We start from the raw sequence: 16,939 nt of genomic DNA on the forward strand, positions 1-16,939 counted from the left end.
ACAGGGGTGACCACCTATGGCCACCTGGTCATTTCCCCTGGAGAGGCCATCAGGAGCAGCCACCCACCAACGGTGTGAGGACACCCAGCTGCAGCCACGGAGCCATGACTGGATGTCATCTGCTTCTCTGGGCAGTTTGAAGGTGGCAACACAGCGCCGGGTCAGGTCCCAGTGACTGCAGACTTTCCCAGGATCCTGTCCCAGCCTCAGCCAGCCCAGGACCAAGAACGAGGTGGGGCCCCAAGAGGGGGGTTCACTGGAAGACTCAGCAGAGGGAATTCTGTGGTGCTACTTAAGTCCACCCTAATCCACCAATCTCTGCAGTTATTTTAAAACAGCATTCTACATTTCCAGGTGGATGTGTATTTCATTACTATTCACTTCCGCCAAGATGGAGGCATAGGTGGAAGCACTGACCTTCTCACACAACCAAGTTTAAAAACAACAAAGTTTTAGCAACAAAAACGCAGCCAAACCACAGAAAATTGAATTACATGGAAGTCTGACAAAAACGAACCCTTCAGACAAACCAGTAAGAGGGGCAGACCCAGCAGCAGAGCAGGGGTCAGGCAGGAAAGATCCACCGGACCAACCGGAGCGCGCAACCCAGGCGCGATGGCAGCCGTGGGCGGATCCCAGGTGTGGAGAAGGGGGCAGACCCACTGAGGGCTGACCACAGTCACACATTCAAGTGCAGATAAACCGGTGAAAGAGTGAAGCAGTGAGACAGACCGTGCAGGCCCCAGTGATGGGAAGTGGCAGAGGGGACCGCCATTGTCCCTCTCTGACCCCGCCCCCACATACAGCTTCACAAACCTGCGACCTGGGCGGCCCCGCCCTGGTGAACACCTCCTCATACCTAACAGGCACGAACAGATCAAAACAAGGCTCAAGAACAACTCAGAGCCCCAGAGCCGATAAATCTAAGCAATGAAGAAATAGCCAAACTTCCAGATGCACAGTTCCAAACACTGGTGATCAGGATGCTCACAGAACTGGCTGATTTTAGTCACAAATTAGAGGAACATATGAAGGCTAAACTAATTGAAATGAATGGAAATACACAGGAAACCAAAAGTAATGGAAAGGAAACTGGGACTCAAATCAAAGGAGTGGACCAGAAGGAAGAAAAAAAATGACGAAACAGAAAAGGATGAAGAAACAAGAATTTTAAAAAAGGAGGAGAGGCTTAGGAACCTTCAGGACATCTTTAAACGTTCCAACATCCGAATTATAGGGGTACCAGAAGGGGAAGAGGAACAGCCACCAGTGGAAACACTTATTTGAACAAATAATAAAGGAGAATTTCCCCAATCTGGCAAAGGAAATAGACTTCCAGGAAATACAGGAAGCTCAGAGTCCCAAAGAAGTTGGACCCAAGAAGGAACACACCAAGGCACATCATCATTACATTAGCCAAGATTAAAATGAAGGAGAGAATCCTAGAAGCAGCGAGAGATAAGGGGACAGTCAGCTACAAAGGAGTTCCCATCAGACTGTCAGCGGATTTCTCAAAGGAGACCTTACAAGCAAGAAGGGGCTGGAAAGAGGTATTCCAAGTCATGAAATCCAAAGACCTACATCCAAGATTGATCTATCCAGCAAAGCTTTCATTTAGAATGGAAGGGCAGATAAAGTGCTTCTCAGATAAGATCAAATTCAAGGAGTTCATCATCACCCAGCCCTTATTATATGAAATGTTAAAGGGACTTATCTATGAAAAAGAAGATAAAAAAGATAAACAGTGAAAGAACAGCAAACTCACAGTTACTAAGAACCACACCTAAAACACAAACTAAGAGGACAGCTAGATCAGGAGTGAACCATAGAAATGAAGATCACATGGAGGGTTAGCAACAGGGGAGTGGGAGGAGGAGGAGAAGGGGGGAGAAGGTACAGAAAATAAGTAGCATAGACGGTAAGTAGAAAATAGGGGGGAGGGCAAGAATAGTATGGGAAATATAGAATCTAAAGAACTTGAGACACGTGTTCATAAACTAAAGGGGGAGAATGGTGGGGGAGAGTGTGCAGGGTGGAGGGGAATGAAGGGGAAAAATAGACTGTAATGGCATAATCAATAAAATATATTAAAAATATTTTAATGAAAAAAAATTGGAGATAAAAAAAAAAACATTCATCCCCACCTGAGAATAAGCAAACCCTGCCTGAGGCTTACTGATTTCAGAGAGAGGGGAAGAGGGATGGAGAGAGAAACGCCAATCAGCTGCTGCCCATACGCTCCCTGAGTGGGGATGGAACCCCGAACCCAGGTGTGAGCCCTGACTGGGAATTGAACCTGCCGCCTTCCAGTTTATGGGACGACGCTCCAACCCACTGAGCCAGCCTGGCCACGGCTGTACTACTAGGCTGCTAGTAAACTGCAGTTTTGTTTCATCTGACGAGGCAGCAGACTCCGCTGCCACCACAAGCCTGCACCTCCCGCTTGCTGGCTGGGCTGCGGGGGCGCAGTAGGGATTGGTTGCACACTGTGACTGAGACACAGAGCCCGTCCCCTGAGCTCTGTGACCCAAGGGCCGTAGTGACTGCCAGGCGGCGGCAACTCAGCTGCTCACAGGGACAGAGGTGAGCACAGCGAGGGCGCGGTGCACCTCTGCCAGTTCTGAGCCCCTGGGTGAGGAAGGCGTGTTTGGTGTCCGCGAGTCAAAAGCAAGGCCAGTGCTTCTTCAGTCCGTTTACATATCTCGACAGCTGTGACACCGACACCCTGTCCGGAAGACACTGTTTCGTCTGAATCTCCTATTTGGTTACATTTGAACTTGACATTTTCCCAATTGAACTACAGAGCTGGAGGCTAAACCACTTCTTGAAAACTAGCCTTCCCCTCTGTCCCTCCAAGTCAGATGGGTCACTCACCTCGTTCCAGAATTTTCAATCCATGTATTATTTTTAAAGATTTTATTTACCTATTCTTAGAAAGAGGGGAAGGGAGATAGAGAGAGAGGGAAAGAAACATCAATATGAGAGAGAAATGTCAATTGGTTGCCTCTTGCTCACACCCGGACTGGGATTGAACCCAAAACCCAGGCCTGTGCCCTGATCGGGAATCGAACCTATGACCTTTTGGTGTACAGGACGCTGCTCCAACTACAGCCTGGCCAGGGCTACAATCCACACTGATCTGAATTACACTTTTGTCACCTGCGCACGATGCTTCTGCTTCGCTGGTGTTTGGAGTAACACAGTTTACCCGGTGAACCGCTGTCGGAAGCCAAGGGCAGGTCTGTCGTTCCCACTTGGATCAGACCCCAGAGCTGCATTTCTCAAACTGCAGTTCACCGTCCGCTGGGAGGTCAGGAAGCCACTCAGTGGCTTGTGTCTAGCATTTTAAAAAGTGACGAAACACACAGAAACGCCAGCACACGTGACACACAGTAAAAAAATGGATTGTTTCTTAAATTTTTGTTTCTATATAGAGATCTGGGTGTGCATACACACTGAGTCACAATGTGAAATGTGACCCTCTGGTCAGAAAGCTTGGAAGCGACCAGGACCCAGAACCGGTCCCAGAACTCCAGATGGAGCAGCCCAGCCCGGTCCTGGCGGCTGGGTCACCTCGTGGAAGAGGCTGGAAGCGGCAGACAAACCCAGCAGCACCAACAATAAAGGCAGCACAGATGCTGTACTTCAGGCAGCAAGAATCGAATCCACGGGGGACTCCAGAACGACGAGAGAAAAGCCACTTCCTCCTCAATTCAACCCTAAAACGGAAATGGAAGTGACCTATCCACACCCGTGAGATTTACAGGTGATGGTGTCTGAGACCTTCTAAAAAACACACTTCAGTGCATACAAACCAAGGCATGAACGCGTTCCGATAAAACACGAGTTCCAAGACATTTGGAAGTTCCCACTGCAACACGTCACGGAAACACGTGTGCGTGCTAGGCTCACACTCACCCGTGCGCCCGGACGTCACCTTTGAAGTAGCGTCACACCAGGCTCCTAACGTTTCAAGTTGGCACTCTGTGTATACTAGTACTCGCTAAAAAGAACTACTGTAGGAACTCTGCCTTTATCCATTAAATATGGTGCAAACAAGGAAGAACGCCCCATGGGGCCTCCGACCTTGGGCCAGCGCTGGGGCGGGTCCTGGGTGACAAAGGCCCCAGGCAGGTGCGCACACCCTGGGAGCAGGTGCGCACAGACCCGGGGCAGGCCCAGAAGTCGGCGGTGCGGGGAGGTCCCGTCTCACACGCCCCCGCCCCCGCCGTGGGGTGTGAGGAGCCTAGGCGAGTGGGTGTGTGTGCACTGCACATGGGTCTGTCTTACAGAGAAGTTGCACAGAGCCACGTGACCATCACACCTAAGAAACACCTTGGAACGTCATCACAAACGCCACCGTCTGCAAGTTTCATAATTCCAAAATAATTTATTTAAATATGCAGAACCAGTTAATGAGAGGAGCTGGCTAGTTCTCCAGACAGCTGCAGTGCCCCCGCCTGTCACCGCTTCAGACGCCGCCCCCCCCCCCCCCCCCCCCCCCCGGCACCAGTGAGGTGCCACAGCCCCTTCCCTGGCCGCCACAACTGCTGGGGAGCCAGAAGGATGCCTCTCCTCACCAGTGCCTATCACAGGTGCCTAGAGCTGACCCAGCGTGTCCTTGGACGCCCTGCACAGGGACCGAGTGACCAGCACACCTGCGTCGGCAGGGCCTGGCCTGGCCGCACTCGTGCAGAACACCGCGGGCACATAGCAGGCCCCCCAGGGCAGAGGCGCCGGGAGTGCAAGGAAGTGGCAGTGCCGCCTCCCGGTCAGGCGGGGCTTGGGCCCTCCACAGGTGCCTGTGAGCATGGGCCTGGCATTTACTCGGCCTGGCATTCACTCGGAGAAGCTGAACTATTCACGCAGAGGGCGCGGGCATCTCCCCAGGGCGCAGGAGCGCCTCTGCTGCGCGTGCCCTGAGGCCCGCGGGACTGATGCTGGATAGCCCTTGGTTGAAAGACGTCTCCTCCTCCTCTCCGGTGGCCTGGTCTGCTCGAAGAATGGGTTGCAAGCAAGTCTCGGTGAAAAGCAAAGTCTGCAACCAATGTGCTTAACCAGAGAAACGACAAAGCAGCCCACCTTTATCAACTCTGTGTTCAGGCCCTGCACCGACAGCCCCCTGTGCGAGAGCGACTGGCTCCTGAGGGTGGTCTGCACTCCGGAGACGTTCTTTCAACAAGTGGGCTCGGCGGGAAATGCAGACACACAGGGCAGGTGGAGTCCGTGGGGCACACAAACACAGATCTGCTTTTCCTACAAGTTTGGCTCTAAGTGGACACTCTTTATGTTGAGTATACCCAGCCTGGTTTTCATCATCCCCCCCCAAAAAAGCTGTAGATGCAACAATTTGAGAAGGGCCTTTTGCTGTGGTCCGAGCACAGACGACCCACCGCACACACAGAGTGGGTGTAAAGACGTCCACAGACTCAGAACCTGCTCTTGGGCTCCGCACGCACAACCTGCAAAGGCCAACCCTCAGTGCCCGCGTCAGGAGACCGTCCCGGAACCACGCACAGCTGGATGGTGGGAAGACCGCCAGCGCAGGGCGCACAGCAGGGCGACTCTGCTGTCCCAGGCACCGATACCGTGTGCTCAGTGTCTGGCCACATTCACGGGCCTGAGGTGTAAATTGGCAAAAGCAGCCACGGCCGGCCACGTCCAGCGAAAGAAGGGGTCTCCACCACAGCGCAGTCCGAGTTTCCTAACAGGCACAGGAACGTGAGGAAGTAAGGGACTTTTCTAAAAAGGGCTTTAAAAAATGAGTGTGTGTATAGCCTGGAAGGCGGAGTCCGAGGGACCGTGTTTTCCACACCGGCCAGTGTGCTGTGAGGGGGGACTGGCCCCAGCGTGCGGTCCCCGGGCTCAGCGGTAGGCAGCACCCCACCTTCCCTCGACTCCCAGCCCCTGGGCGCCCTCTGTAACGTGAGGCAGAGCCGTGCTTCATTCCTGCTTGATGGACAGGAGGGCACCGCGGGCGACCACCGCCGTCCCCCACGCCACTGCACGGACCCAGGGTCACACCTTCTGCGCAGCCTTGGCCACCCGTCCCAGCACCAGGGCCTCCGTGAGCTGCATCCCACACAAAACTGAGGGCGGCCTGAGTGGAGGGTCTCCCGGGCCGTCTCCCACGTGGCCAGTGCCGGGCACGAGAAGGTGTAGTGTGGGGCGGGACCCCGCAGGGAGCTTCACGGAGAGGAAGGGGACCCACGATCACGGGGTTCCTGTGGGTGACGAGAACGTGACCGTGGGCCCGCCAAGGCGTCCGTCACAGGCATGCTGGGCGGCCGGGCCGGGCCTCTGGGCTGCGGAGGGGCGCCACCGGCCTCACAGGACTTTCTGGTGCCCGTTTGCGGACAGCTTGGCCGTTTCTGCATCCCTGCAGGCTGTGGGCAGGCGCAGCTTGCGGAGCCCTGCGGACAGACAGGAGACAGTGAGAGGGGCGGGGCCCTGGGCGGAGAGGACACAGGGCGGCGCCCGCCGGGGAGGCGAGGGTGACGTGCTGCGGCCCACCCTCAGCAGCCGCCCTCACCAGCCTGGTCCCAGCAGAGCCACTCTGCCCGGGGGGCCCAGCCCCAGACCAGCACGATCTGTGTCCCTGGGAAAGCACACTCGGGAGACACACCAGGACAGGGCCCCAGGCGGAAAGGCTGGGCGGCAAGACGCAATGCCCAACGGGAAGGGGGGAGAAATGCAGAACAACACGGTGACCGCAAGTGACACTTCACTCCTCAGAGGTGCTTCAGAGGCAAGAGCCCCGGTGGGGGCGACCGTGACCGCTGCACCACACAGTGGTCGCTCACAGAAAGCACCTCACTCAGCACGGTCCTGCGACCTCTCCAGGGACAGGACACGGGGTTTCTGTGCTGCAGAGGCCGCAGCGCACTGGTAAGATGGAGCAAGAGTCGGGCAGAGCCAGGCAGCACGCCCGCGGGAGAGGCCTCAGGACGAGGTGTCCGGGGGCTCACTCTCGGGCCAGGCTCTCCTCCACCAACCCCAGAGGGCTGCCCGCCGGCCACAGGCTCTGCAGATCGGTGCAGCCAGTACCTCTCTCCTCATCCCAGAGTCTGTCACAGGCACATCTGGGGGAAGTGGGGGGGGGGGGCTGTCTGATGGTGGGGGAGGGGAAACCAGTCCCAGAGGACACACTCTGGTCCCAGGGTGGCACCCCACGGTAGCACCCCAGAGTGACAGCAGCCGCCAAGCCCGCCGAGCTGAGGCCTCCAGACCCTCCCCGGGGGCCAGGACCAGGCTCTGGACCACAGGACCCAGGCCAGGTAAACGCACAGCAAGCCATCCTGAAACCAAGACACCGCCACCCTTCTGCACACGAGGGGGGCAGGCCGAGGGTTTCCCACAGGGCCAGGGGTGGGGAAGGTGAGCGCCCTGGGGTCACGTGTTGAGCTGAGGGTTACCTAGGGCCTTGAGCAGCTCCTCCCGCACGGCCGAGGTGAACTTCCTCACCAGGCACAGCGTGGTCACGACGGCAAACAGCAGGTTGTAGGACAGCACGGTGTAGAAACTGCCCAGCCAGTTAAACCTGCCGAAGTCTCCCAGCAGGTCGAACCTGGTGATGCCTGCAGGGACACGGAAGCAGCCCATGACACCGGTCCTCCCGCCTCCCTTCCCGCCCTCCACGGCAGGAACCGCATGCCACTCTGGGTGGGGGCGGGGGACACACACTGCCACTGCATGACGTCCTCCCCTCTGAGAGGGCACCTGTCCCCCACCAGAGACGGCTGGGCCTCCAGGGCCTCTATCCAAAGTCTGTTGCTCTGGGAGGAGAGACAGAGACTCGGCCTCCGCAGGCCTGCGACTGCAGTGCCCACAGCAGTGCCTCGCACACGCCGCACACTTCCTGCATCAGCGAGCCAACCACGAGCGAGTCCTCTCAGGAAAACATCACTCATCTGAACTGCATGCTCCAGGCTTGTCGAGTACACGGCGAAGCTGGAAATGCAGTGGCCGCCTCCTGATGCACTGCGGCTACTTAAAAAAACAGGTCCTGCCCTGGCTGGTGCAGCTCAGTGGATTGAGCACGGGCCTCAGTCCGATTCCCAGTTCACAGGATCGCAGTTCGATTCCCAGTCAGGACACATGCCTGGGTTGCATGCTGGTTCCCTGCAGGCCAGTTCCCAGCAGGGGATGCATGAGAGGCAACCACACATTGATGTTTCTCTCCCTCTCGCCTTCCCTTCCCCTCTAAAGATAAATAAATAAAATCTTTAAAAAAAAAAACAACACAGGTCCTCTTATTGAAACAGGGAATTTAAATGGCCGCCCTCTCCACCGAGTGGGGCCCGGGACCCACGCTGCTGGAAGGCAGGGAACAGCGAGTTTCCCGACCACTGGCCTTCAGTCCACCGACCTGCTTCAAGGGAGACAGTTCAGAGCCACACGGGGTGGCAGAGAGTCGTGGCCGCAGAGCACAGTAAAACCGAACCATGGGTGTCTGCTTTACGGACGGCCTGAGGACGAAGATTCACTTTGAAGTCAACTTCGCCCTGTGAGCCAACTTTGGTTGGAACTTAGCGCCTCCCCCTCGCCTGCGGCAGGGCAGGTCCCCAGAGACGGCAGACAGCCCTCCCATCTAAACCGTGTCACAAACCCGGCGGCTTCGCCAAGGAGCTCCCTGAAGTCAGGTCAACCCAGGGCCGGGGCCTCTGCCGTCGAAGGGCACTAAGCTGCCGCAGCACTTCAAGGGACAGGAGTCACAGAAACACACGACAGTCTCCCCACAGGAGGTCGAGGGACTAGACCGCAGTGGAGGACACACAGGCGCGACGCCGCAGGTCCCGGCTTCGTGCAGCTTCTCGGATCCCTAGTCAGAGACGCTGCTGGCGGGAAGGAGCGCACATCGAACTGCGAGGTGGTTTCTTAGACAGAACATGTGGTCCTCCTACCACACGCACCACGCGGTGTCAGCCCGAGATCCCAGGAAGCCGTTTATTTGACCTTTGGGGCCAAAGCTGCCCTGGCGAACCTGGCAGGAGCTGCGGGCCCTTTCCTGAGAGAAGCACGCCGAGGCCCACACACGGAACCTTGCTGCGTGACGCCTTCACGAAGACCCGCGAGCCCGCAGAACAGAACTCCCTGCCCAGACGGACTCTCCAGAAGAGTCTGCTCTAGTCTGAAACGTGCCGCACCACACGCCACCCTGCGCAGGCCCGGACGACCCAGCACGCGGCCGGTGGTGCTCACAAACTCTGTGGGGACTGGTCACTGACACACACGTGGTCTGCAGACGAAACGAAGCGTGCGAGGAGCCCTGTGACAGCAGAGACACACCAGCTCCAACAGTCTCTTCGCACAGCCACGGCCCTCCTGTGAGTTCCAGGGCACAGGCTCCGCCGCACTGGACTCCACCCCGACCGCAGCCTGCGCTCGCTGTCGAAACCGCCCGCCACACGCGCAGGGCACTGGGATGGGGCGCCCACAGAGAGCGGGAGCACACGCTCCGAACCCTGGGCCGCGGGGGTGGCTCTCCTAGAGCCTCTCCCTGGGCTCAACTGGGTACCCGGGGGGCCGGGGCCACGACCTGAGCGGAACCGCCAAGCGAAGGGCGAGGCCGCAGGTGCCCTTCTGTCCCCAGAACGACACTCAGGTCGCCCCGCAGACAGGAACCGAGGAGCCCGCCCCAGCTGCATGCTGAGGCGCCAGGCAAAGCCTTAGATGGACACGGGTGTCGGCGGAGTGTTCAAACCGCCCAACCAGCACTGCCTGAGCGAGGTGCTGCGCTGGACGGCACAAACCACCTTCCACCCCCGAGAACCTTCTGGGGGCCGGGACAGTCACTCCGCTGACCTTCTGAGATGCTTCCACCGTGGCAACAACTGACTTGTAAAATGTGCCCGTGTGTTAAAACGCCAACACAGCCCGGTCCAGGGGTCGGAAGTTCTATGAGCACTTTGGACCGTGCGGCCACCTGGCACCCGCCACCCTGTCACCAAGGGTCAGCCGTGCGTTGCTGCGAGGTTCTCATGCTAGCTGCGATTCTGCCACCAGGAGGGAGATGACAGTGAGTTTAAAATGCACACGCTAAACACGAGAACGACTCTTCAAATAACACAACCAAGACTTCCAGCAAGTAGGCCAACAAAAGAGGTAAAGTGAAGTCATTTCTTTTTTTAAAGATTTTTAAATTATTATTTATTTATCTTTAGAGGGGAAGGGAAGGAGAGAGGGAGAGAAACATCAATGTACGGTTGCCTCTCGTCAGCCCCTGCCGGGAACTGGCCTGCAACCCAGGCATGTGCCCCGACCGGGAGTCATTTCTTGGAATGCAACGTGTCCGGAAGGACGCAGATAAAGGGGACAGGGGACAAAGAAGAGGCAAGTCTAACAGAAAATGCACAGCGTTACAGGAGACTCAAAAACAATGGTATCGACAATCCTATTCAATGGAAATAGTCTGAATATCCAAACTCAAAGACGAAAGTCTGGTAAGAAAGCAAGACCCAAGTATACATGACTGACGAAAACCAGCTAATTAAATATGGACAAGGACGGGGGGAGGGGGGTTCACGAGAACAGCAAACGCACACTCTGTGAACCCCAGGAGCAGGATGAGGAGCAAAAATGGCTGTGTCGGTTTCACACAGAGGGGGCTTCAGGGCGGGGAGCATTACCGGGGGTAAAGAATGTCACCACCACCGTTGTAATCAGAAAAGGGTCGCTTCGTCAAGAGCGCATAACGATCCTAAATATTTATGCATCTAACGCTAGAGCTTCAAAGTACATGAAGCAAAACCCAACAGAACTACAGGAAGAAATGAGCAAACCCACAGTTAAGGGAACTTCCAAAATCCCTCTGTCAATAGGAATAACAAGTGGCTGGAAGCTCAGTGAGGACACGGGGACGTGGGTGACACTGTCAACCCACCTGACCGGTGTCTGCAGTGCACTCTCCCGTCCAGGGCCAGACCACAGCTTCTCCTCAAGTGAGAGCAGCGCAGAGCCGGCGCTCTGGTCCACACACACGTCTCCAACACACACGCGTGCACACACACACACACACACAACGGGGACTGGCACAGGCCAACAGCACCTTCCCTTCCCACCAGGCCCAGCAGCGATGTTGCTGCCACTGCGGTGCCGCCCGGTCTCGGGGGGACAGTGTGCCCGTGTCCTGCTGGTGTTCTCAGCCAGCTGGGCGCTCAGTTCTTAGTATAAATTGGCCCCTGACCACAGTTTACAATCCCGTGTTAACTGTCAGCATTTTAAAGCTGCATCTTGAGGCATGTCCATGCCTTTTGAGGAAATGTCCATGACAAATTCCACGTGAAGGTGCTCGGATGCATGTCCACAGACAGCTGCGCTGTCTGGATGACGCGTGGCTGTGACATTTCCTCAGGCGAGAGGGTGAGGCCCGGGGCCAGGGCGGTGGGCGTGGGGAGTGAGGGTGCACAGGCGGGCAGCGGCTCCGCTCTGATCTCGAGGACACTCGGGACACTTTCTCTGGTCGAAAACCCAAACCACGCACACACAGGGAGTGTTCAGCCCTGAGGACACCGGTGATCCATCAGAAGTTCATCAGTGCCACCCCCGACTGCTTTCTACAAAACAACTGAACACGGTGAAGTCGGGCCCCAATTTCCTGCTGAGAAGTTCTCAGGACGAGGTTTGGCATCATCAGTATTTCTTCATCGACGTCGTAGTCGGGGGTGTACGTGATGATCGACACCTCTGCTGCGCCTTTGCTGTTTCCGAGCCTCGCACTGAGAACTGGAGGGGAGGGCCCAGGGTGAAGACCAGCCAGGTACTGACCGCACCCCAAACGAAAAACCCCTCCAAAAAGGGTGATTACACAGAATCCCTTCACCGAGGAACAAACGGAGAATAATCTATATTATCTCCCGCAAGATGACGGACTGGATGGAATGGTGATTGGGAGTATGTGGACCCAACACAGAGGAACTCAAGCCGACTCAAAGGGTGAGCGCTTCTGTGTTCAGGTCACAAGCACGTTTTTTAACACCGGCATCTGTGCCCAGTCTAACTGACCAGTCACAGAAAGGACCTGAGGACGAAGAAAGAACTCCAAAAGCAAATTTAGAGTGGAAATTAGTAAAATACTGGAAGGTCTGCCGGTTACCGCGGAGAAGAACGTTCTGGGTAAAGGAGGCTTCAAGCGCGGAAGCGGAAACCTGTCAGCCACCCTGCTGTTCCTCCATCAAGCTCAATGCAGAACCTGGCGGCCGCCAGGCGAAACCCGCCCCTGCAGAGGCCACTGCCGCCCTCCCGACACGTGACCACAGGACGGTCTGGGTGTCCGCAAGGCCTGACTGGGTCTGGCTATACCTGCCAACATCCCCTCCCGTCACCCGGAGGGTCTATTGTTTATTAAAAACACGGACATCAGATTCCCCAGATGTCGGATTCCTGAAAACTGAAGCCTGAAGCAGCAGCAAACAACGTTTTTTGTGCTTCCTATAAATAATAAAGCTATCGTCTATGTTCACTGCATTTGACTAAAAACACATGGTCAAACTGATCCCACACACCTTTGCGGCCAGTGGTGTGCTTATAAAATCTACGTAGTGGTAATTTCTCAATTAGTACAATTAGTACTAATTTTGCAATTAGCACCATTTTCAAATATAAGAAGCTACTCTGAGAGCAGTCTTTGATAAATGTGCCGTATCACACCAGACCCATAGTTCATGCCCACGGTCCACGCCTACGGGGCAGCAACCACAGGAGCGGGCAAATGTTTCTAAAAAACCACAGAACACCTCACCGACTTTGTATGCAGGACTCGATATGTTTTCAACTGGTAACTGAAGTTGCAGTCGTCACTAAGACGCTGTTCAAGGGAGAGGAAAGCCGCATGGCTACAGGGAGGCCACGCGGCCCCGAGCTGCCGGGCTCCCGGGGAGGCAGGGGCAGCGCAGGACAGCGAAGTGCCCGGCCTGGCATTTGGTGGTTCCACACACCCTCTATTCTAGTCGGATAAGCTTTTCAGCCAGTAAATCAAAATCCCGTTATACAGTAGGGTAATATTCGTGACAATCTCTATATTTTATCTTCTTAAAATCAAAGACTCACTTCTAAAGAGTTAATAGAGGAATTACAAAGTAACTCTCGAGTTTGCATTTCCCATCAGGCCGAAATAAAGCTTTTTCTTTTAGTCTAGAAATCTGCTTTTGTAGCCTGTGAAAAGCCTCCGTGAATCTGTTCAGGGCATTTACTCCTTTTCATCTATTCAGCGCCACCGGCAGAGCGGGCGAGCGTGCGTGCCGCCGCGCACAGCACACGTGACCGCTGCCCCTCCTGCCCCGGCTAATCCTGTTTGGACAGCTGGGCCGGCGTTTGTGAGCCGCGTTCCAATTGTTCCATCTTCTGCTTCTTCCTCTTATTTATCTCTACGGCAAACTACTCAGGAATTTAAAGTGCTGATCTTCAAACGCAAATTTTACCATTAATTTGTCTTTGTTGTATTAAAACTATACTCAGCATGTAATTTTCTTCTGTAGAAGCAGTAAGTGTAACTGTTAAGAATTTTAAATTTAAAAAAAGAATTTTAAAATTCAGAGCACGGTGAGTTTCATAAATGGCAAAGTGACTGTACATAGGACAATTAGCTACCAATCGAGTCTCAGAAGTGCACCTTTGGCATTTGCAAGATTCGCACATGATAAGCGGACGGGAAAACAGCGACTGGCCTTATGAAGCCCACACAAAAGAAGTGCGGGATGAACGAGCTCTGTGTGAGTGCGCAGAGAGCAGCCCCTCTGCAGGTACGGAGAGCCCTCGCTCTCTGTGAGAGCACGGCCCCCCCAGAAGAATGACAGAGGTGATGGGAACGTTGAAGCTCGCACCCTCTCACCTGGGTCCCGAGTAAACAGCGATGTGATGGGAGGGCTGAATCAAAGCCACTCGGAGTCTCTGGTGACCCCCCTCGTGAGCCACAACCAGGCCAGATGATGGGGTTTCCCTGACCACCGGCAGCACTCTCGGGTCGAACCCCGAGTCTGGAGACCAAGCGGAGCTCCCGCGGACTGTCTGCAGCGACGTCCAGCCGAGAGCTGCGCAGGCAGAGCCCACACAGGCAGTACAAAGGCCACGTGAAGATCTCCGGCTACTCTCGAGACAAAGGGAAACGCCTCACTTTTAAAGACAGTCACGATCCTGTCCACTGACACACTGAGAAAACTTCGGAGGGCAGGCGCGGGAGGCCCCAGAGACCGGGCAGCCCCTCCGACCAGCGCGGGCTCCCCGCGGGCTCCGGCTGCTGCATGGGCACAGAGCAGCTGAAGATGAGTCAGACAGATCCCAGTTTCCTCCACCACGTACTAAATGATAAGTTCTTAAAATTTTTCGTGTGAGAAAAATTGGTTTGATATGTTCTAAACATTAAACACTTTTTAAAAAACATAGCTGGGGTGGGGGGTGGTAAATGCAGACAACTGTAATTGAACAACAATAAAATAATAAAATAAATAAAAATGTAACAACAACGAAGCAGTTTCCTCACTACAAATTCAGAAGCTTAACTAGTCGGTAAACAAAAAAAAGCCAACTGTTTGAAGAGACATATTTTTAAATAGTTTAAAAAAGTAAATGGACTCCATGTAGTAGAAGTGCCCTCTGGTGCGGCCCCACACAATGAGGCCCATGAGGTGCAAAGCATTATGGGAGGGGGCTCGGCCTTTCGGAATCAGAGCAGAGAGGAAAGCTGAGCGGAGACACAGCCCTTGGACAAAGGCGCCCCGAAAACTCACCCAGTGTCCTGGACATCACAGGCAGTGCGGAGCTCAGGACCAATAGGGACACACAGTTGCCGATGATCTGGTTGGGGGTGAGGAAAGCCAGGCAGGTCAGCAAAAAGGTGACAAACAAAACCCACCGCCTCCCGGGAGGGCGCTGCCCATCCCAGGGTCCTGCCACACCGCTAACCGCTTTGCATGCCGTCCACTACAGAGTTTAGACACGAGGAAAAGCCTCTGGGCACATCTAAAGCCCTGCCTGTAAGTTCTAGGGAACGTCCACAGCGCCGGGCACGGACACAAGTTCACAGACGCTTTGGTCACTGCGCGCCCCAGACAGTGTGTTGGAGTTACCGCCTGGGCTGCCCTTTCACAAGGCCCTGCCGTGGACCGGGCAGCAAAGAATTAATACATTTAATATTTCCGACTCTATTTTTAAAACCAACCACCGCCCAAGGTACATATATAAGATTTACTTCTAACATGTTTAAATATCATAAAATTTTAATACCAAAAAGCTAGAAGTTCAAAACACATAAATCTAGTAACTCATTTTCTGTGTAAACTATGCTTACTCTTCCATAAGTGAGAGCTGAAAATACTGATTAATACTTGTGATTACTTAAACTAGATGCTAAGGATCTCAAGAACTCGTAGTACTTTAGATATATCAATAAATAGGTACATAGACAAATAAATAAAGAGAAAATACAGTCGTTCTTAAAATAGGGCAACAATATGGAATGTATCCCCAAATAAAAGAAGCCAACAGCTCTCCTTAGTTACTCGTCATTGTCAGCCTGTGGGAACGCTTCCCAAAGCCGCGGTCGCCGCGTACAACATCCCAGGACGTTCCGAAGCCAAGGACGCATTGTAAGAAGTCAAATCAGCCTCGGACTGCAAAACGTTTCTGAATAGGACTCTTCCGTCTTGCTTTAATTATTCAAATCTGAAATACTTGGTCTCTGCTACTTGCAGCAACAAGGCTCTTCAGACCTCAAACAAGCCCGTGAAACACGGTCAGCGCTGCCCGAGTGGCTCATTAGCAGAGGTTTTCTTTGGAGGAAAAAGGGTCCTTTCAGGGGCCCTCTGCAGCCAGCTAACCAGCTCTGCGCCCGCGCCTTTCCAAGTGAATGGACGCCGTCCAAATTAAACAGAGCACAGCCTTTTCCCACTCGGTCAGCGCCTTGACAATCTTCCAGTTTGTGTTTACGCAACTTACAAACAAATACCTATCAGAGCAAATGAACCATTCGGAGCGATTACTCCATAAAACACTCTGGTCTGCAAGGCAAAGGGGAGGCGCCACCACCTGAGACTTGACCTTACCTTCGTCATGGTCGTGTCATCCTTTCTGGGAAGAAAGTCTCCGAAACCCCGGAGGCTATAGAAGCCGACGACAGAGGACACCATGAGATAGCTGTGGGAGTCAAGGAGAAAGCCTCCCAGGAATGCCGGCCGCGCCAGCTCTCAGTGGGCTGCACAGTCTGCAGGCCCGGAGGGGACACAACACAAAACCCAAGGCCACTTGGAGTGCCTGGGGAAGAATGGCTTGTTTTTTCTTCCAGGCAAGTGTCTTAGTGAATTGCCACTGTCCCAGAAAACTAGACAGAAAACTTGTTAACAGACAGAATGTTCCGTTGAAGAAAGGATACAAAATCAAAATGATTTCAAGTGCGGCTCCCACAAAACCAAAAGCAGAGAGAGAGGCATTTCCTATCCCAGGCCCCTGGGGGGAAAAAGAAACTCTTTCAGAATTCAGTGACACCATTACATTTGGTTTCCCTAAAATTGTTGTTTCATAAATACGGGACGGTTGAAATTTGGGTTAACACCCTGGAATAACATCTAGACTTTAAAGGACAAATGGAACGAGACATCAAACCAAGTTCATTAACTAATTCAACCACATGTTAACAATTTTAACAAGCTCAAACCATTTCTGATTTATCTCAAATTTAAGTTACTTATCAAACTAATGGGATTATGTGTAGTGTGAAATCCTGACTAGTCTTGGAAGAAATCTTTTAAAAACCTACTAGTACAATAGGAATACAATATATAATTAGCCCTACCCTGAGGCAGCGCATACAAATCACTCAGGGAGCATGTGTCCAGAGTGAGGCCAGGAAGGGCGGGAGTGTGCACAGCCCTGTTCCTACCTCTGGGGCTCCCTTGCCCCCAGCCTTCCTTGGATAGTCAGAGTTTTAAAAGATATAATAACTTAAGGA

General features: G+C 54.0%; 1 protein-coding gene across 4 annotated transcripts in view; it reads right to left on the reverse strand.

Annotated features, from left to right (window-relative positions):
- Positions 1 to 5,475: 5,475 nt before the first annotated feature.
- The window catches only part of LMBR1 (limb development membrane protein 1), a 74,850-nt gene continuing 63,386 nt past the window's right edge, over positions 5,476 to 16,939 (reverse strand). The window contains exons 13-17 of one of the 4 annotated variants that reach the window (XM_037131937.2): positions 16,364 to 16,437; positions 16,038 to 16,128; positions 14,724 to 14,790; positions 7,416 to 7,577; positions 5,476 to 6,413 (exon numbers count right to left, since the gene is read on the reverse strand). In XM_037131937.2, the coding sequence (XP_036987832.2) occupies positions 6,328 to 6,413; positions 7,416 to 7,577; positions 14,724 to 14,790; positions 16,038 to 16,128; positions 16,364 to 16,437 (480 nt within the window). In that variant the 3' untranslated portion in view covers positions 5,476 to 6,327. The other 3 variants (XM_053671896.1, XM_053671895.1, XM_053671894.1) reach the window with 3 other exon arrangements.

This window comes from Artibeus jamaicensis, unplaced genomic scaffold (genome assembly GCF_021234435.1).
Source record: "Artibeus jamaicensis isolate MK-2021 breed Jamaican fruit bat unplaced genomic scaffold, CSHL_Jam_final contig_718, whole genome shotgun sequence".
Lineage (NCBI taxonomy): Eukaryota > Metazoa > Chordata > Mammalia > Chiroptera > Phyllostomidae > Artibeus > Artibeus jamaicensis.